This window comes from Rhinolophus hipposideros, assembly GCF_964194185.1.
Source record: "Rhinolophus hipposideros genome assembly, chromosome: 5".
Taxonomy (NCBI): Eukaryota; Metazoa; Chordata; class Mammalia; order Chiroptera; family Rhinolophidae; genus Rhinolophus; species Rhinolophus hipposideros.
In genome coordinates, this window is record NC_138051.1 from 58684290 (window position 1) to 58707045 (window position 22756).

The 22756-nt window shown below is 42.9% G+C and overlaps 1 protein-coding gene across 1 annotated transcript in view; it reads left to right on the forward strand.

The window, feature by feature from the left end:
- IQCH (IQ motif containing H) overlaps positions 1 to 22756 on the forward strand; it is a 186276-nt gene that overhangs the window by 153951 nt on the left and 9569 nt on the right. The window contains exons 18-20 of the mRNA XM_081047437.1: positions 9500 to 9670; positions 16168 to 16290; positions 22556 to 22617. Of these exons, the coding sequence (XP_080903563.1) occupies positions 9500 to 9670; positions 16168 to 16290; positions 22556 to 22617 (356 nt within the window). The remainder of the gene's footprint in view (positions 1 to 9499; positions 9671 to 16167; positions 16291 to 22555; positions 22618 to 22756) is intronic.

Genomic DNA, 22756 nt, shown 5'->3' on the forward strand with positions numbered 1-22756 from the left:
ATGTTGTAGCATGTATTGATGCTTCATTCCTTGTAATGGCAGAATAATATTCCATTGTGTGGATATACCACATTTTGTTTATTCATCAGTTGATAGACATTTGGGTTGTTTCTACTTTTTGACTACGTTGCCATGAACATTTACGTACAAATTTTTGTAGGAAAATTTTTTCATTTTTTCTAGTTATATACTTAGGAGTAGAACTGATGGGTCATATAGCAGCTGAAAGTTTAACTTTTTGAGGAACTGCCAAACTGTTTTTTAAAGTAGTTATACCATTTTACAATCTCACTGGCAAAGTATGAGGGTTCCAATTTCTCCATATCTCTGACAACACTTGTTATTGTCTTTTTATTTCAGCTATCCTTGTGAGTTTGAAGTGGTATCTCTCCTGTTTACGTTTTAAAGGGAAGATTCTTTTTCTTGTATTATTTAATTGAATCATCCAATGTAGATTTATTGTACACATTAGTATCAGGAGTGCTGTGTTAGGTGTTGCGTACGCTGCAGAGATGAATATGAGAAGTCCCTCATTCTCAGTCAAATTCTCCTCTCCAGGAGTTTTCCAAATGTAAACAAACTTGTCTTGGACTTGAAATCATGAGCTCCGAGGTCTAGTCTGAATTCTGCTCCCGACCAGGTCTCTTCCCCTCTTGGAGCCTTGTGCCTGGGGTTTGAGGGAGGTAGACTAGACCAACTCCAAGGCCATAGCTCACATTCCACGTTTCTTGCCTGTATACTCTGCATCCGAGGTAGTTCTTTATTTTGATTTACTGGAGTAATTCTAATTTACTGGAGCCATCGAGGAAACTGGGAAGGACCAGCACATGCTCTGTGCCAACTCATTGCACTGAAGGGACCAATGCTGTGTGTTCATCCTCATCTTCTTTTGCACAACAGTCTTCCGCGTCCGCAAGGACTGGACACAGCAGTCCTCCCCAGAGGGAGATACAGAACAAGAGCTTTGTGCTTTGAAAAGTCACACAAAAACCTTTAGAGATGATCTGTAGTAACTTTAGAGGAATACTTCTCAACTGAGCAAATCATTCACCAGCCCTGATATTTGCAGCGTGAAGATTGAAAAAAGAGCATAACTATCTACAGCATGGGATTATTATATTGAATTGCCATGAAAAAAGCATATACAATGATAGTCCTAGAAACTTGTAATAGGTTATAAAAATTGGCTTTCATGTTTATTATAGTTTAGTGTTAAATGTCAAGAAAGTGGTCTTCCCAAAATTCATAATAAAAAATGCAAGGAAATACTTAAAAAGAAAAAAGAAGTGAATAATTCCATGTATTAAGAATATAAATAATATCAGTCAGGCCATTGATCTTGACAATAATAGAGGGAGAGTCATAAATTTATAGAAGTAGTAGAAGAAACTTAGAAAAGGAAGCCGAGAAGGCAAGAGTATATTAAAAGATTTGTGATTTTTTTTAACAAAAGTGAAAAACATAAACACAGCTGTTGATGATGCAGGTTTTATTTCAATATTTTCCATCTTGGTCCCCCAAAATATTTTTTAATATAGTTCCTGCATATCCTGAAAGAATTTCCAAAGCCACAGAGAAGTTTCTGGCTCTACAAGAAATTGGGCCATCAACACTGGTAACTTAGTGTCATGGAAAAAGCTGGAGCAGGAGTCAGGAAGCTTGGGCTTTGCCCCCATCTCTTCCCCTTACTGAAGGACCCCAGACAGTCAGTTCACCTCCCAGAGTCCTGCTCCGTGCAATGAGGAGGTGGGAATGACGGGGGTCCTTGTAGGTCTGCAGGACAGAGCTGTTTGGTTTTAGAGATTCTACCACCCTACATCACATAAAGTGTACTAAATGCCCTCCCATGGGACACACAGAACTGTGTAAGAATTGTGTTGCATTGCACTGACATGTCAATGTGGTTGACCTTTTGAAAATATTTACTGTTATTTTGCAGATTTCTTATTTGGAAGCCAATAGCATTTTTTGTGTGCGGTGTTTTTCAGAATCCAGACATCGTTTTGAAGGCCTTTGAAAATCGTGGAGGCCCTAGGCATGGCGGGTTACCAGGCCGTGAGTGCCAAGTGGCGGGGCTCAGATTTTTTGCTGCCTCTGACCCTACGACTCCAAAGGCCCAATATTAGGCAGTGTCCAGGGTGGGTGATACAGAGAACGGCTGCTCTAGTTGCTCATAGACAGCCTCGTGGAGCTGTGATTTAAATCGTGCCCAGAAGGATAAATGGGATTAACAGAGAGAGAGGGGAAGGCCTCCAGGGTAAATACTAAGTCTCCACTGTGGATCAGGGCCCAGGTTGACAACCCCACACAGCAGCAACAGCAGCTCTCCTTTGCGTCTCCAAGGCACTGGGCCATCCCAGCAGCTGCCACTAGGTGGCGGCATGCCAAGAGGCTGCGCTCTCCTCCGCCTATTGACTTTGCATAACGCAAGCAGTTCTTAACAGATACCAAAATCCCATCACTATTTTACCAACTGAAAATTCTTACAGTGCACTGTACCACCTGCTTCAAGACGAAGTGCCAGTGTGTTGTTCACCACAATGGAGAGCTTGAGGCTGTCTGGTGATGCAATGGCCAAAGTATCTGCCTAAGAAAGGACGGTCTCTGCATGATAGCCAGGATTCTAGAGCCTGTTTTTAAACAGCATCTGAGAAGAGGTACCTGTGCCCCCAGACTTTGGCAAGAATACCAAAGTCAAGAGCCAAGCAAGGGAGCTGTTACGCCTGCCCAGCCTCTGCTCCTGACAGTTACAGGGAAGAAGTCAGGGTCCAAACAGGCCTGCGTCTGCCAGACCCCCCAACACTAGTCACACACTGCATCTCGCTGATCCTCACAACAGCCCTCTGAGATAGAGACCATCACAGGCAGGTCTGTGTGAATAGACAAGGAAACTGAGGCCCAGACAGGAGAAGGAAGTGCACATCACGCAGCCAGTGAGGGCAAGGCCAGCTCTCCCTGGGGGGTCCTGTAGTGCCATGTTGTTCCCATTCCAGCGAAGCCACGTGCTACCACCACGTCTCCAGCCCTCGGCATTACAGTGTCATTCCAATCACCCTCATGTCTCACCCAGACTTCAGCAAGAGCCTCCAAACTGGCCTTTCTGTTTCCATCCTTGACCCACCATGGTCTCATCTCCTCACCACAACCAGGAAAACCCTTTAAAAATGTAAGTTAGATCATGTCAGTCCTCTACTCAACACTTTCTCATCGACTCCTGGCCTCCGCCGTTGTCAGTAGCAAACAGGCCCATGGCTGGGTACGCAGCCAAACCACTAAGGACACAGGGAGCCTCGGCCTACCCACGGCTGCCTTGCCCAGCAAGCAGAGGAGCTGGGCAGGTGGCCTGGCCTCTACATCTTAGTCATAGCTGTGGGGACCCATGGGTCTGACTAAGGGCTTGATCTTGCTTCAGAAAGAATCAAGGGGTCCAGTGGTGCATTTGTCGCACATTGCCCTCAGCCAAGACGGGCTGCTGAGGAGGGCGGGCTGGGTAGCACACTCTAGACTCTGATGCCGTCTCTGTGATGGGTGAATTCTCAGTGTGGCATCTCTCAGTTGCCTTTGTTTGAGGATATATGTCTTTCAAAAGTTCTCCATGAGTGAGACCTCTTCACAATTCCCAGTTAGCCTCACAGATGCATCCAGAGGCAACTGAGGGAAGGTCCACCAGGACTATTAGCCCCAGTGACGAGTTGAGGAAACTGTGGTCCAAAGCGGTGACTTGCTGAGGATCGCAGATATGTGTCTCAGACCCTGGTACCAAGAGCTGGGGGCTTGAGCAAGTCATTTATCCTTAGGGAGGCTTTGGTTCTTCTCCTTACCAAAAAAAAGGAGGAACAGGAAGGAAGGCAGAGAAAAAAGAGAAGGAGGAGAAGGAGGGAGGAAGGAGGAAGAGAAAGAGGAGGAGGAAACCTAAAGATGGTTCTCTAAAACATCTGTGGATTCTTAAAGCTCTGAAATTCTATGAGTCTTCAATGAATGTTATTTGATCTATAAATTAGTCTCTCCATCCCATACCTACCCTGATGCCCATAAAAGAGTTGGGCAACACCAAAGTCTTTGCTATAGAACTTTATTTGCACTTGGAGACAGTCACAGAATATAGGGCCTGAGCACATCTGCCCACATCTGCACGCTCTGCCACCCATCCATCCTGCCTGTCACGGGAAAGAGGCAGAAGCAGCAGGGGTGAGCAGGCTGTCTCCATCTGTCCGTTTCCCACACCTCCCCACGCAGAAGCATGCTATTAGCTTTTAAAAATCTCAAAGCTTGCAGCTCAAACGGGACCTAGACCCTGGGAACAGAACAATTCTGGGCCAGCTTGCCTCTGCCTGACTCTGTCTTCTGGTGTTCACATGCTTGTTCCAAAATAATGAGGAGGCTGGAATTGCTTGCTTGTGCCTTCTGCTCTGTGTTCTGCCCCCTCCACCCCAGGTCTCCCAAGGCAGCTGCGGTGAGCGCTGTATCCAGCGCAGGACTGCTTAGGGCAGTGGAGGGCTGGGCCTCAGCAGTACTGCTCCCCACCCTACCCCTACTGGCCCTGCCCCTTGCTGAAGCTGCAATTGACTTTTTTGCAACCACTCTAATAGAAATAGAATGTACAAGGTCTGACAATTAAGTTCATAAACTCATTCTAGAAAAAGAGCTATATTCCTCATTGCTGGGTATCACTACGGTCACCTTTGAAGTATTCCCTTTGGGAAGCTATGCACCAACGCCAGCACCTAGTCCACCCTTCAAAGCAAGTTTGGAACTCTTTTTCTGGAATGGCCATCAGAGCTGTCATTGTATTACCCTTGATGTCCTGAATGTCATCAAAATGTCTTCCTTTCAATATTTCCTTTATCTTCGGGTAAAGAAAGAAGTCATTGGGGGCCAGATCAGGTGAGTATGGAAGGTGTTCCAATACAGTTATTTATTTACTGGCTAAAAACTCCCTCATAGACAGTGCCGTGTGAGCTGGTGCATTGTCATGATGCAAGAGCCATGAATTGTTGGTGAAAAGTTCAGATCGTCCAACTTTTTCATGCAGTCTTTCAGCACTTCCAAATAGTAAACTTGGTTAACTATTTGTCCAGTTGGTACAAATTCATAATGAATAATCCCTCTGATATCAAAAAAGGTTAGCAACATTGTTGCAATAAGTTCGACAACGTGTCAGACCTCATATGCCACAAATGTAAGCCTCAGGTGACATTTTAAATTTTCTAGTAGCTTTGCTTAAAAATGTAACCGAAAAATAGATGAACATAATATAATGTGTATTATTTAACCCAGTGTAACTAAAATATTATCATTCAATGCGTAATCAATATAAAATAATATTAATGAGATATTTCACATTCGTTTTACCTCCTCCGCCTTCAAAATCTAGTGTGTATTTTACATTTACAGCACATCTCATGTGGACCAGCTACGTTGCAAGTGCTCATTAGCCACAAGTGGCTACTGGAGACAATATTAGTACAGATCTGTAACGTACGTGAAAGTCCACATACTTGCACTTACCACACAATTCTGGTAATATTAACAATAACTGTTAACATTTCATTATATATGCTCATCTAGTCTTTTCTATGCAAAATATTATTTTTGCAAAGTTGAAGTCATATTGCCCATACGACTTTATATCCTTTTCTTGTTGTTTTGTATATCTTCCTACATCATCAAAAGTTATTCACATTGTCTTGCGAACCTGAAACTAATAAAAAAAATAGTTTTATCTTACAAAAAACAAAAGTTATTCACAGTCATTATCTTTAGTGACAATAGTGTAGACTATCCTGTAACTTGGATGAGTCATAATCTTCTTAATCAATGCCCAAATAAATGTTGGGCCACTGCAATTTTTCAGCATTACAAGTAATGCTGAGATGAATGTTTTTATGTTGCTTGTGCTTCAGAAGGTGTTGATGTAAATCTCTCTAGTGTTGTAGTCATTTTTAACAAAGTGATTTTTGAATATCAATCAGCCAAACAACTATCAACAAGTGATTTATGACTGGGAGCTAAAGCACCTTGGTTTCTCATCCCATACCTTTGATACCTGGCTCTGTGACCTAGGGCAAACCAATTTGTTGCGCATACCAGAGTCGCTCCATTTATAAAATAAACTGATTGTATTAGATGATTTTTAAGGGTCTTTCCGGCTCTCACCGGCAGTGATGTTTTTGCCTCAACTTCACATCTAATCAATTAACCTGTCAAGCTAGTCATACAGTCCTGCAAGTCATATCAAAGCCACCTCCTAAACATTTCAGAATCCATCCACTTGTCCCAATCCCCATGCACAGTGCCTTTGTACAGGCTGCCGTCATCACTCATCTAACTGGTGATGGGCGTATCCAGTGCAAAGAGAGGTTAGGTTCTCAGGTTACCATTGAAGTCCAGAATCAAGAATAGGATTAACTGAGATAGGTGTGGGAGCGTGGGGCTGGCACCCAGGAGATAGATGCTCAATGAATATTTGCTGCATTTGAGTCTGAAACCAGCTTCTGGAGCCCCCTCCCCCTTACCTCCCCCCACAGCCCTGTCCTGAAAAGTTGCCAAGGAGCTCACAGTGAAGCATCAGAGGTGCAGGGCAGAGCCCTGCCCCAGACACTGGGTGAGGAGGGAAGACAAAGACTAGGCAGCTTCCCCTAAAGGGATGACAGTCTAGGGGGAGACAGGACCCCCCTACACAAAACAAGCAGGCCTCAGGCAGTGTCTTCAATGACACCACCAGATGGAGAGCAGAACAATTATCTCAGCAATTCAGGCAAGCCTGCTACTGAGAAAAAGGCTGAAAGAAATTTTTTCTATTTCTTTTGAGGACCAAGAGGTTAGGAGAGCCTAGGGAAGCACAAGTGGTTGGCTCGACAAGACCAGAGTCCTGGCCTGTGTTCTATGATCTTAGGCAAAATCCAGAAGCCGCATTTTGATCGCAGTACCATGAGGGGTTAAAATAGAGATAGAGTAATACCAACCTTGCCCAAACCTAACCACCTACTGGATTCAGTTGTCATTAGATCGAAATACCATGGTTCTGAATGGGGAAAACAGTTACTAAATAGTACAATCTAATAGCTAGACAGGCAACTGAAAATGTGTCCTAAGACCCTACTCCTCTTAAAGGAAATATCTTTTTTTTCAATAATCATAAATAACATTTGTACTGAACTTTATTATGTGTAAGACAATTTTACATGCATTTATTTCATTTTGTTTTCAAAATCCCATATGGTAAGTACCATCAGTTGCTCCTTTTACACTTATGGATACTGAGATGAAGGGAGCTGAAACAAGTCGTTCAAGTTTACACTGTTTCTGAGGGCCCGATTCAGGCCTTCCAACTCCTCTGTTCTCGCTCTTTCCTCTACACGGCACTGCCTTCCCCTTAAAATCCTTATCACTAAAACATTAATAGTGACATAGACTTTAATCATGTTGGTTATATACATTTCCCTTTGATCGAGGACCCTGAAACACCAAAACAGACGTTCTAGAAAACATGCCAGACATGCAAGAGCAGCACGTTCATTCTCTCGTATTAAGGGAAAGGAGCTGTCCCCGTCTGATTTGCATTTTATGCCGTGCAGCAGGAAATATTTAAGTTGACAAATAGGATATTTACCACTGCAACAGATACTTGGCAGTTAGTTTTTAACAATTGTTGCAAATGTGATTTATTTGCTATTATAAAAGTGTATTACTGTGCGAATATGACTCCTGAAATTAGCTTCAGTTTAGCAAGGGGCCTTGACAGCTTGACCTCTTAATATCCTTATAATGATGCCATTTACATTCAATGCTTACTCAAGTCACTCACTGCTAGATTTGTTTGAGAGGAGTCCACTCTAGGGCAGATGTATTATGTATTTTAACATACCGCGTTGATGTGTGGGGCACATGTAGGCCTTCTAAGAGGAAAAAAATGTTTAATCAAGTCTTCATGAAAATGTGTTCGTTTCCAACTTCCTACAGTGAAAATGCATTACTGCTAATTACAGCATACTCCAGAAATACAATACTTCATGTTTTCTCCACAAGACATTTCCATGGCGTGGATTATATTAAACAAGAACATGTTTTGATCCTCGGCAACTTTAGCTTTTAATTTGACTGAGAAACTGGTGCAGGATAAGGATTGGCTGGGCCGAGATCAGAGCCGCCTCCTCCAGCAAGAAATGGGAAGAGGGAGGACTGGAGTCAAACCCCAGCACCACCACTTCCTATCTGTGTGGACTTGGGTACCTCTCTGAACCTCTGTTTCCTCATCTATGACAGGGATTGTTATTGTTTAGGCCGTTATAAAGATCTGAGATGTTTGTGACGCACCTGGCACATTGTAGGTACTTGAACCTAGGAGCCAAGTCCTGTTTGTGCTGCTTGGTCAAAGCTCAAAGGTCACCTGCTCCGTGATGCAGCCCTGACTCCACTGGACAAATTCAGCCTGTCCTTTCTTTCTGCTTCAGTACTACTTTGTTCCATCCCTTTATTGTATCATGTATTGCACTGTGTTGTGATGAACTGAATACGTTGTGATGAAAGGGAAGACAGTATGTCTCTGTCTTCCACTTCTTGACGGCAGGACCTGTGCTTATATGTGCCTTTGACACTCTGGTGACTAACAATAATAGGCCTTGAGCATTGCACAGAGGAGGATTCTAGGATGTGAGTCAGTGTGGGGTGGGGGGCAACAAGGGCAATTAGGGAGGTACGCCATCCATAGGAGAAGGGAGGGGGAGCACATGACCCACTTTCGCCATTGCCAGTTTAACACACGACTGTGAGTATCTGTCGAAGGAATTAATGGACATCACTCAGTTATCTAGCAGCTTACAGGAACTCACAGTTTACATATGTCTACTTCAAAGCATTTTAATTCTTATTGCATCGTTGTATTCTTCTAATAACCCTGTGATTCAGCTTGGGTGGTGTCACTGTTTCCCAGCTGAGGATACTGTGACATCGCGCATGCCTGCATCCTCATAGTAAAATGGTGCCACAGCTAAGACTTACATGTCAACCATAAGTTTCCCGTAAGCAATATATTGAAATTCCCTGAGAGCCCAGCACTGCTTTTTCTGAAATCAGGGCACAATGCCTGTTTCTCGTACTTGCTCATGTTTCCCCCTCTGCTCCCTTTCAGTTTCCCATCCCCTGAAATTTCTGTCCCGTCTCGTTTCTCAGTAGAAAACACTGCACTGACCAGCTCAGAAATGGCAAACCACAAGCAGAAAAACCAAAGTCCACAGGAGCCTTTTGGAACTGAGTATCTCCATTAGATTATCTTAGCCAGGAGTTTTCACTTGGGTAACTTGCCACGAGCACCTTCAAACTTCTGATTACAGTCAGACTGGAGGCTCCATCCCTCAGTTGAACAAAACAGAAACAGAAGCAACACCATCCATGCCGTGAAGTCACACGTTCACTCGTTCAGTTGGGTCTGGTGTGGTTTGGGCTGGTCGGGGTGGTTGGGCCCACAACCTCACCGGCACTTCTTTGGCTCGTTTTACAGGTGTGGGCAACAGGCCTCGACGTCTCCTACAGTGACCAGCTGGCCCTGACTCAGCTCACCTTATACCTGACCGATGGCCATCTGGATTGCAGGTTCAGCACCCTTACGGTGCCCTGCTTTGTTCCCAAGAAAGAGAAGAAAATGAGCCAGCTCACGGCCCCGTCAGTGCCGGTAAGCGCCAGAAGCTTTCTGATTCTCCCTGGGGTTCAGCCACACTCAGTCGCCACGTACTGATTCTGGGGACATGCCAGACTCGTTGAGTAGAGGGAGGAAAGAACCTCAGTAAGTCACTTAGTCTCTTCGAAATGGGTTTCTGACATATGAATGCACTGGTCAGAAGAAAGGGGGAGGGCATGCCCTGAAGAGGAAGTCCTAGGTGGAAGCATGAGAGAGCGTGGGGTTTTCTGGGCTGCATCTGCCTGGTGTTCCCCTCGGTTCTCTTCTCAACTCACTTCCCTGGGCAAGCACATCTACACCCACTGCTTCAATTACCAGCAACTGCTGACTAAACCCATATTTTTCTAGCCCCCATCTTTTTTTATCTTCAGACTCCTGGACCCAATATTCTACAGAACTTCTCCATAGAGTGCTCAGGGTCAAACTATCCCAAACTGCATGCGTCGTCCCCCTTCCCTATACTTCCTTTTGGTGGGTCAGGCCAGAGGCTGATCAGACACCCCGTACCCCCACATCCAGTCAGCAGCCAGCTCAGGTTGATGCGAGCTGCTATGTAAAATGCCTCAACTCCGACCCCTCCTCTCCCTCCTTGAAGACACTGCCTTAGTTTCGGCTTTTATCATCTTACCCTGGTATTGTTAGAGCCTCTCACTAAGATTCCCTGCCTCCTATCTCTCCTTCAGCCTAAACGAACATGTAGTCAAGATGGGCAAGGTGAAACACAAATCTGAGCATGTCGCTTCCCTGCTTCTGAGTTTGAAAGGGCTCCTGTCATCTGCAGGAAAACCCAACTTCCCGGCGGAGCTCCTGAGGCCCCTCATGAAGCGCCTCTGCCCGCAGCCCCCATCTCCCATCTCCTCTCTAGCCCATCACTAGGGTGGCTGAGGTTTACCAACCTCAGAACCCCGGGTAACAGCGGGCTAGGTCGGCCGTGGGGACAGTGGGCTAGGTCGGTCATGTGGAAGGAGAACAAAGGTAGAGGGCCCCTCGTGTAGGTGGGATATGAGAGGGGTGGGGCTCTCTGGCCGTAGCTGCTCTGACAGCTGCCAGAAGCTTTCTTCTGCCTCGTGCCACGGTGGGCTTCATACCCTTTCTGCAAGTGAAGCTCTACTTGAGATCCAAATATGTCAACCAGGTAAAAGAGGAATTCCAGTGGTAATAGGACCCCACACTGATGCCCTAGAGGTACCTTTTCCAAGCAGTATCTCCTGCCTCTCTGCTGAACCTCTTTGGGTCCAAAAAATGCCTCTGGATTTAAAGAACCCTAGTTTGACTCTGCGCAGAGTCCCCACACGCACCTTCCTTGGCTAGAACTCAGAGTAGATTTGGGTGGGTAGCCTGGAAATGGTCTTGGGAGACTCAGGCAGTAGCCTTTTTCTCCGCAATCCACTTGTCCTGTGAGGTACCCTGGCTCACAGAAATCCCCTTGATCTCTTTGCTTCTTGAGAAGAGAAGTAGAGTTGGAGTGGGGAGGAGAAACAGACCCATTTTAATTAGGTCCCAGGACCTTGCCGAGAATCTCCCAGATCTGACCCCATCTGTGGCCTCCATCCTCACCAAAGGGACCTATAGGAACCTAAGTTCAATGCTAGAGGGAGGGACAGCAGAAAAGTTGGCGCCCTTCTGGCTTAGCAAACCTAACTCCATGCCATTTCTAAAAGGAAGCTAGAAGCTGAGTTAGTATTCAACACGAGACTTCCAAAGACAATTTGCTGCATTTAAGTATGTTGCTTCAGAAGGCTGTAAGCAGAAGTTGTACTTATAATTAGAAGCACTCTCCCATTTTCCCCATCTTGCCTATAGGTTTCAATCCTAGCTACAGGCAACATACAGGAATTCTCCTGTGATCAAGAGTCTTAAACACTTTTAGGAATTGCCTGCACTCAAGAGGAAAGCGTTATGATCTTCAATAATTCAAATGTCTCTACAATCACCGAAGAAAAGCTATGCAGGTTTCCTGATGTAGGGAAAAATTGAAAGTGCTTTTGGTTTTAGGAAGATAAATGGATGTTCTCCTGGAGCCACTGTGTGTGTGTGCACACACGTGCTCCCATACACGCGTGCATATGTGATAGGCGATTTTGAAAAGAAGCGTACACACTTGCACACAGTACAATTTACAACCAAACTGAAGCTTCCTGAACAAGTGTGAACAGACTGGGATGCAGTCAGGTTTACAATCAGTCAGTTGACAGCCCCCTTTGAAGATTGAAGAAAAAGGAACCAAACAGATGAAACCACAATGATAATGAGAGTGCATCCAGAACTAACGCCTATAAAATGCTTCATTTGGGCATATTCCTTTAAACAATATGCTGTGCAGGGGGAAAGAAAAATTTTTCTGGACTCTAAGATGAGCTGTTGTCCCATGTCAGAAACAGGTGACAAAGAACTGTCATTTAGACCCATTTACACCAGGTGCACGGGCTTCCAACGTCCTCCACAAATAACCACTGGAAGGCAGAAACAACATCAGATGAGTCCCAGACATGCATGTTTTAGAAATGAAAATGAGTCGCCCAACAACTCTTAAACTTCTAAGTAACATTCTATCAGAATGGGCCTAAATCGTTATCCATTTCTCCCCATTTTTCCTCCTCTTCTCTCTTTGTGGCCCCTCCAAACCACAGTGGGGTAGGGGCCAAAAGTCACTGTCTTCACAAACATCTTAAAACAACCCAAGTCATTTGTAAGAATTTTTAACAGCACATGATCTGTAATGAATGATTAAGTAAAACCTTTTGTGTTAAATTATGTTAATAATGATTCTGTCTCCTGTAATTTATTATGAATTCTCAAATGCTTCGGGTTTGATTTTGATAGAATGCAACAACAACGAAGTTTATGTGATGACTTTATTTTTAGAACTCCTTCGTTGAAGGCACACAGTTCCCCCACTACTGCTGCTACTGTAATTATGTACAAAACCAATCACTCATTAGAGTTAGGATACATTATCTTCTAGACAGATGAGGCTAAATAAGCAACACATTAATAATTCAGAGAGCAGTTCATTATGCATGTGGATGCCTGCTTCGTAACTGAAATAAGAACCTCATCAGCCTCTGCCAACCCTTAAACAATAGTTCTGTATTATTGCAAGCACATTCAAGTTTACGCTTGTTAAACTGCTACTTGGATTATTTTATCAAACATTCATTGATTTGTGGTCCCTTACTGCCGAGAACAGATTTTGGAAGCTCCTTTTTTAAGTTAATGATTTGAGCAATGGGTGTTATTAATTCTCAGAATATTATAAACATGATTAATTTTCAGGCAGAGATTTATTACATGAGGATTTGAACTATGTCAACTGAAATGCATCACTGTCAAAACAAGTATCATGGCGAAAATAGAATATGCTCCACACTTCGAGTGCTGGTGCTCAGAACTAAATCAATTTAAATTGTGGCTGAAGCAAAATTATATTCTCCAGTGAAAAGGAGTATTTCGAGCTTCTTTTATTTGGCTTGAAGCATTCTTGTTAGCTTGTGATTTAGAAAGGTAGTTTAATAAAACTAGACATCTACTGGTAATATTTTGTCTTCTATTTTTTTCCCCTCCTTGTTTTACTAGAAAAGGCTAACCTCTGGAATTCCCACACATTCCAAATGTGGTCAGTGGGAATTCAGAGTGAAGAGCACTGGGCTGGAAGCCAAGGGTCGTGAATTCTGATCCTCTCTCTGCCTCAGTTTCCTCGTTTGTAAAATAAGGGAGGGCTAAATGATTCCCAGCGCCTCTTGAGAGATTTGATTTTATGGGCCGTACAGAATGGAGCTCTGTACCGAGCCTGGCCCAGGCCGCTTCATGTACAGTGGGGTGCTGGGGTGGGGGCGGAATGTGCTGTAAGGGAACACAGGAAGGGCCCATCCCTCCATACCATAGCCTTCCATCGAAACGGCTTTTTCTTGTAGCATCTTTCAGAAAGGAGTAATATTGTTGTGACAGGTTACATCCTAAGTCCTCATCAGCCACCACCTATCAGTTAATACTTTCAGCAAAAATCACCTAGAAGTTAATTCAGCAAGTTTTTACTAAATAACTGCTTTGTGCCAGATATTCTAGAAAGCCCAGAGGATATAAGTATGAGTAGCAAAGACCTCCAAGTTTATTAAAGGGCACAAACAGGCCAGCAGATAACTATAATGCATAGAATAATATGATAATTACATCCACAATGTATCGAGTCTTGACTCCACGCCAGGTACTTTAATGAAGTGCTTTACATGAATCTTTAGACAATCCAATATATTAGGCAGGTACTGTTATTATGCTTGTTTTAAGATAAGAAGACTGACGTTAAGAGATATTAAGAAACCTGTGGAAGGTCATTCAGCAAGCAAGTGTGGAAGCCAGGATTTACGTCCAAGTCTGTCAGGCTTTAAAGCCAATGTCTGACCATTGTAGTATCAAACCTGCCTTGCACTTGGCTGAGAATCAACGATCCAGCCCCAGAAGAGAGCTTAAGCTCATTCCTGAGAAGTCTCTGGTTGAGGCCACAGAGAGCTCTTCTTTCAAGGGAGGATTCAACTCCCTTCATGATGAGGTTGTTTCCAGGCATACTGCCATTATCTACTGGCTTCTAATCTGCTCTGAGCTAGGCCAAGACTTTAGTGAGCACTGAACAGGCCAGATGAACATGGAGGAGTCTTCTGATGCTATGAAATCCATTTAGATTGTGATGTCCTTGGCAAACCTAAATGGACTTTATAGCATCCGAAGAGTAGATTACACAAGTCAACCTTTTAAAAATGATGTTATCTGTTTGTATAATATTTTATACTTTAAACAGACATGAGCGTACTTGATCTCCATGATAACCTCAAGAAATAAAGAAGACAGGGGTTATCATACCCATTTTACAGATTAGGAAACTGAGGCTATGCAAAGTTAAGTAAGTTGCCTTATGAATCACAGATTCCTTATGAATCACAAGCTGAGGTCTGGGAGGAGGGGAAATTGCAATCTGTCTCTATAAAGAGGAAGAAACCTCAGGATAGCCTGTCCTTACTTGCTGTCAAGTAATACTGGACAGTGAGCTCTTCTGCATGGTTTGGAGCCAAGATACAGAACACTGAGCTGGATCCTGCTACTAGATGCCTGCCCACCTCTCTCCCTTGCTGACTAGGGCCTGATCGTGGGTTTGCTAGTTTATACACTATGGCAGGCATAAGACAAGTTTAGAAGACAAAAATAACCTTGGAATTATCTTGTGAATTCATGGTAATTACCATGCAATTACATGCTCAGTAATCACAATGGAATTCCAGAGTATTTACAGTTTACTTCCATATACAAAAGCTCAGGCATCTGGGCCTTGATTGTGAAGGCAGGAGCACGGCATGGTGATCTCAGAAATGGAGAGAGAACCTGAAATGTCATGATAGATAATGTCAGGTCTTATGATCCAACAGCACTTCCTTTTCTTCTCCTATTCCTGGTTGCCCAGCACCTGAGGGTCCCCAAAGTTCAAAATCTGGGACAGGCATCTTCAGTTTCTATGCCTGAAGGTTGGCCATGACCCTCTATGCCATTCTCCAAATTTCCAGTTATCCAAGGACAAACATGGCTGGTCGGCAAAGGCAAATATCACATCTTACAAGACATGCTACAAAACTTCCAGGATCCAGTACTTTCTTTTATACATATTAAATTTAAAATGTTTTTAGGAAATATTATAATTGAAATATGTTAGGCCTACTGCAACCAATGTCTTTGGGGTAGCTCTCACTGATAGGCAAGCAAGAAAAAGAACAGGTGTTTCCCAAACAACAAAAGCAGTTGGAATAAAAATTCTAACGTTGGTCCTCTCGAGGAGTTGGACTACGTTTGTGACTTGCTTCCAACGGGTACAGTGTAGAAACGGGGAGAAGTATCTTTACAGCAAGAAACCTGGCAAAAACCACCTTAGCCAAGAGATGGAAATTGGGCTCATCACTTGGGTTGATACATGTACCCTTGATACAAGGTGATGAAAATGGCAGTTTACCGAAGTTGCCCTCCTCTCAAAAACACATTACCCCAGTCTAATCATGAGAAAAACATCAGACAAAGCCAAGTTGAGGGACATTTTATAAAATACCTGACCAGAACTCCTCAAAACTGTCAAGATCATCAAAAACAAGGAAAGTGAAACACTGTAACAGCCCCGAAGAACCTAAGGAGACACAACAACTAAATATAATGCAGTATCTTGGATGGGATTCTGGTAAAGAAAAAGGGGGGGGGGGGAACTTAGGGGATAACTAGTGAAATTGGAACACAGTACAGACTTAACAGTAAGGTGGCCATTTGGTTCCTGAAGTGTGACAAGCGTACCACAGAAATGTAAGATGTTAACTATAGGGGAACTAGATATGGAGTCACACAGGAACTCTCTGTATTTCTGTATTATCTTTGCAGCTTTCCTGTCAATCTACAACTATTCTAAAATCAAAAGTTTATTTAAATAGGTTGTGAAGAGTTTTACATTCGGTTGTGGTCTTTTCCAGTCACAGGCAACCCATCGCTATGCAGTCATGAGCACCCAGCTGAGGCACAACAACCTCTCACTGGTTTTCCACTACGTTTTCCTCCAGATGTGTAAGGCCCATGGCATTGGCTACGACATCCAGGTACGGAGGTCACAGTGGGTCAAGGCTGGACCATAGACAGGCCTGTGGGCAATCTAGGCAGCTAATAATTTGAGGCCCCTTCAAACATATGCTTTACACATTAGTTTGACATGTATTTAGAAGAAGGATAATAAGCACTGCTTGGGGAAGGTTAGAAAAGCAGCGTGGTCCTGGGACGCTCAACTCTATCCCCAAACTTGTACACCCACTTTGGTAAAGCGAAAGCCCTGTAGTTCATCAGACTTAGGAGGAATTGGGGGGACCATCTCTGGATCCTGAAGCATACCCTTAGCTCCCTGACCCCACCCAAAGTTGCTTATCCGTTTCGATCCTCTGTCTTAGTCTGCTCAGGCTGCCATAACAAACACCACAGACGAGGTAGCTTAAACAACAGAGATTTATTTCTCACAGTTCTGGAGACTGGAAAGTCCAAGGAGAAACTGCTGGCTAAGTCAGTTCCTGGTGAGGACTCTCTTCCTGGCTTGCAGAGGGCCACCTTCTCGTCGTGTCCTAACGTGGCAAGGATAGAGAGAGCTCTGGGGGGGTCTCTAACCTCTGTGATAAGGACACCAGTTCTATCGGAACAGGGCTTCACCTAATGACCTCATTTACCCTTCATCACCTCCTTAAAAGCCCTATTTTCAATACAGTCACAGCGGGGTTAGGGCTTCAACACATGTATTTGGGAGACACACACTATTCAGTCCATAGCTTCCTTCTACTTACATTTAGTGATTTCTTTCGAGAAAGAGTTCTGATTTTTAAAAGTTTTCCCCATTTTTGGTCTATGTCCAGTGATATGGATGGCCCCTGGCCAGCTGCTTCATCCTTAATGTAGCTAGATGGGAGCAAGCAGGCTGTAATATCTCCTGCCTAGACTAGAACCTCTGTATTGTGCCTAGAGACGCATGTTACTCTGAGAAAGTTTCACGTTTTTGTACTTCGATTCAGATTTTCAAATCTCTGACGCTGATGACTCTTCTAAGACCTGACTGACCCATGCGCTTGCACTTTTGGAAGACCCATTCCCACATCACACCAAACACAGTAACATATAGTCACCTGTCACATTACGTGTAATTTATGAATAATGACATAGAATTGGGCAATAACCAACTGATTGAGTGTTTCAATTTGCAGACATTCAGGGCTACATTTATCAAGTTTTATTTTTTATACTTGAGAATACAGTTTTTCAGGGGTCAAATCTTTTCCGAGGCCCCTAAAAAGCATATAGACCTTAGCTTAGGCACAAGGCCAGGAGTGAATGGAATGGCCCGACTGACACTTGGCAATCTCCACCACACGGCAGGGCACTCACTGTTCAGGGTGCAGAAGGCCCTTTGGTTAGATTGGTTCGTGCTGTTTGCAAACATGTATAATGCAGCTCATATTCCCTTGCACATTACATTAAAATTGGTAAAATATAGAAAGAATGAGAAAAGCCAGACTGAACTGCTTTACCTGAAATTAATTGTTGCATCTGCTCAACACAACCCCTTTGGAATTAAGAAGTTTTTAGCCCCAAACCGACTAGACTGGAACACTTCCATGTACCAGAAGGTGGCTAAATCTAACTCCACTTTATCTGAATCTATTTCTTTTCTTTTCTTCTAAAATATCAAAGCAGAGCAAGCTCTATGAATAGGCATATGTGGCAGAGGAGTCTCCTGCCTAAAAGAAAACATCCTCCATAACCTTCTATTGCCTGAAATTATTATTAGAGATTTATTTCTTTGACTAAAGGCTTTCTACTTGATTGAAGTTCTAGTACTCATGGGAAAAATAAGGCACCAAATTTTATAAGTTATTTATACCTTCGTGGTTCTGAGTTGATCAGATTCACTTCCAAGAACAAATTTGAGTAGGGGAAACAGGCTACCATGGCCCAGGGGAAACAGTGGATGGTACAGTTCCGTTGAGGGTGAGAAGAACTACAGAAAGGGGCAGAGACACTGAAGATGAAACTCTGCCTCCAGGGCACACATACTGAACAACTTATAAAGGATGAGAGATGAAATGGGAGAGAAAGAGAAATATGGATTGGGGGCAATGGAGTGATAGAACAATATGAAAAGAATAAAATAACAGAAGAAGAGAGAGGATAAAATCCAGAGACTAGAAGAATCCATTTTTTAAAATGAGGAGGACAGGATAAACAGAAAGAAAAAGAGCAAATAATAAACAGAAGTATAAGAAGAAAGAAAGATAGACAAAGAAATGGAGCCCTAAGAACCTGAGATGAGAGAAAGGAATCGTGTGACTACTTGGAAAATTTGGAAATTCTTCAACAGTATCCTCGCTCTGGTTTTCCAGACATGGGTTCTCATGTTTTCAGACCCCAGGGTCCATCCCCGGTCAGAGCTGTGCCCTTATTTTCTTAATTTCCTGTCTCAGAGAGGCAGGTAGATGAACCAGCATTTACAGAGCACCTATTATACACTAGCCCTATTACTTCATTATCTCTTTAATCTTATCTCTCCTATAAGAAGCTATTATTTCTGTCACATCACACTGAGGAGATTAGGCTCAAAGAGTTTAAGCACTTCCCCAAATCACACAGCCAGGCATTCTGTGGAACTGACATTTGCATCCGTAATTGTCCATAAAGTCAAACATGATTCTTTTTCCCATACTAAGCTGTCCTCTATGCGCCTTTTCCTCCCCAAGGGCCCTGTATATTCTAAAATATTATCACCAACCCAATCCAAGAATCCTGAGAACCATTTCAAATAAAATATTCCACCTAGGTTCCTGTAACGTATTCCTCAGGTAGAAAAGCACAAGCTTGTCCATAGCCCCTCATAACTATCTCTACCTTGCAAAAGGGAAAAAAAAAGCTATGCTTAACAATTAACTTCTCTAAACTTTTATTGCCTCCTTGAGTTATGCTGCGTCTAAAAGGAAGACCAGGGTCACCTCTGCTACCTGCTCCCATTCTTGCTCAAATTTAATGTGGGTGTTCTTTCCAGAAAAGAAAGCAATATTAACAATACAGCCTTGTCAGTGCTACCAAAAGGAGAGTCCTAAAAAGTCATTATTCTCAACATTATGTTTTTCTTCCCATTATTATCACAGAATTTTAAATGATGTTTCTTGTCCAACATCTCAGGGAGAAACAAAAAGGGAAATGAGATCACCCTATGAGTTTATTTTTCCTTGCTACATATTGGAAGGAAGCGTTGCTGAGCTTGTAAGCAACTTAGTGGGTCCCATTCCTGGTATCTCTGTAATGCCACAAAATACCCCCACTGATTTCCTAATGAAATGAAGTTGCAATGAAAGCCATATGGAGGGAAGTGTCATGTTTACAGCCTGTGGCAGCATGGGGCAGGGCTGGTCTCACACATATGTAGGCAGTGTGCCATGGTCCTAAATCACTCCACACCCGCCAGCAATCATTTCCTCAGGCGAGGATATTGCCATGCTGGCAATCATTAGTGCCATTCAAAATATTCCGATTGTCGTCCTTCCAGGCATATAACACAAATACACTCGACCCTCTCCCTGCAGCCTGGCATAGCCAAGTAACTTGGTTTGGCCAGTGAGATATGAACAGAAGTGATAGATGTCCTTTCTATGTCGAAACCTTTAAGAGCCACTTCCTGAGTTGCCATATCCTTTTCCAGCCTTGGAAATCATGGAAGCACATTGAGATGGAGCCGCCTTCCCCCTGGGTCTCTGAGTGTCACCAACAGTGACCGGAGACCCATGCCAACCCACGTGGGAAATGGAGCATAAGCATGAACCACATGTTGGTTGTTATAAACAACTAAGAATTGTTTGCTTTTTTTTTTTAATTACTGCAGCAGAACTTCGCCCACCTGACTGATTCAGAAATCAGTATCCAGAAAAGGATCCTCCCCGAACAGAAAACTAATATTATCATTTCAACCTGTAATGAGTATACAGTTATTGGGATAATTTACTTGGTTTGTACGAAGTCTTTGAAAGCCATAGCACATCTCAGTTTCGACTGCTGATATTTCCAGTTCTCCGTCGCCCCGGGTGGCAAGGGGCTACCGTGTAGGACAGCACAGTATAGAATGTAAAACACCGTACTGATCAGCTAATCGTGGTTCTCGACCCTGGCTGCGCGTTAGAATGAGCTGAGTGAGGAGCTTTACAAAGTGCAGCGGCCAAGGCCGGGCTGGGATTATGGTGGAGCAAGTGAGGCACTTCCTCAGAGCACAAAATTGAAGGGAGCGCGCACGCACACACAACCATTAGTAAGAAAGACAAATAATATTGTAATGTAATGTGTTAAAAATAAAAACTCATGCAGAAAATCCATGATGAGCAAAAATATCAACATTTTATATTAAAACGTACTAATTGTTTCCTTTGCCTCGGGTTCCAATATGGCTCCGCAGGGCACTGTACCCAGGGTCCACTCCAGACCAACTATTAAATAATAACTAACAAATCAGTATTTCTGGAGGTAGAACCCAAGCATTATTTATTTTAAATTACTCAGATGATTCTAATGTGCAGAGATCATTATCTGTGCTAATGCCCCGATTTCCTGATTACAAGGGGGACCTAGCAGGCCGTCACAATTCTAGCATGTAATATCTTTCACCAAATCCCCAAAATGTCATATTCTCTTTCTATTTCCAGGGATGAGAAGTTCACAACTTCATGGGGCAGCCATTTCCACTATTGCACAACTCCAGTGTTAACTCTTATTTATTTGGAGAAAACTGTTAAAAGATAATTTTCAAAAAAAAATAAAATAAAACCATGCCTCTCATACAGATACAAAATTAAACCCATGGTAAAGATTTTATTTAACAGAGAAGAATTAGGCAGATGTTCTAACCAGTACCAAAAAGAATCCAAAAAAAACGGACATCTTTATAGATCAGGAATTTTGAAATGAATATGCAAATAGACACAAAACTGGTTTTACCGCAGGGGAGCAGGAAAGGAAAATCAACTGAACCTCTACCAGACTGGACAGAATTTGTTGTCTCTCAGTCACCTCAACTTACAGAGCTGTAAAAATATCTCCCCTAGAATCAGAGAAATAGGGTATGCCACAGACAACACACAGTTTTCCATTGAAGTGCAAATTATTTTCCACACAACAAATTGCTTCTCCATATTTTTTTACCCATTGCTCTTAGAACAGTGGTTTTCAAATTTTGATGTGCATGAGACTCACCTACTAGGAATTGAGCTAAAAGGCAGGTTCGCTCCCAATGTTCCTGAGCTTGGATGATGCCCATTTAACAAGCACACCAGAAGATTCTGATGCAGGTATTTTGAGGATCTGACTTCCAAGAACACCTTGTCCTAGCCACGAGGTAACAGGTGTTGTTGAGGTTGTGGAGAAAAGGGAAACTCGTGCACTGTTGGTGGGATTGTAAGTTGGTGCAGCCGCTGTGGCAAACAGCATGAAGGTTCCTCAAAAAATTAAAACTACAACTACCAGCAATATGATCCAGCAATTTCACTTCTGGGTATGGGTCCAAAGGAAACAAAATCACCATCTCAAAGAGATATCTGTACCCCCATGTTCACTGCAGCATTATTCAAAATAGCCAAGATATGGAAACACCCTAAGTGTCCAGTGAGGAATGAATAGGTAAAGACGATGTGGTGTACACATGTACAATGGAATATTATTCAGCTATGAGAAAGAAGGAAACCCTGCCATTTGCGACAACATGGATAGACCTTGCGCATATTATGCTAAATGGGATAAGCCAGATAAAGACAAATATTATATGATGTCGTTTATATGTGGAATCGAAAAGCCAAATCCATAGAATGGTGATTAAAAGGGGCGGGGGGAGGCGAGAACTGGAGATATATTGTCTAAGGGCACAAACGTTCATCTAGAAGATGACTAAGTTCTGGAGATCTAATGCAACATTGGATTATATACTTCAAAACTGCTAAATCTCATGTGTTCTCATCACTACAAAGTCATACTTATGTGACGTGCTAGAGGTCATAGCTAAGGGACAGTGGTCATCGTATTGTAATATGTAAATATATCAAATCAACATGTTGTACACCTTCAACTTACACAGTGTTGTATGTAAACTATATTGCAATTTAAAAAACAACAACACTGTCCTAGAACATATTCACTCCATAATCTGGAGACAGCTTTCCAAATGTGCTTCTCACAATATTTGCACGTAGTTCTCGATTTCAATTCAAATCCATCTGAGTGGTCTTAGTGTGGTACATTTTCTTTACTTTGTTTCCAACATAATATGCTATTTCTTTTCTTCCCATTTAAATTTTATAGGACAGACAAGGAACTGTTTTTATATTATATGAACACCTGAAGAGAGACAGGTTGGGAATGTTGTGAGTATAAAGTGTGTCTATGAGATATAATAAGCTGAGAAAATAGACTATAACCACTAACAAGAATGATGCTTCTCATACATTTTAACCAGCATGCTGATTTATTGGAAGCCTATCTTATTGAATTTAGATCTTCAAG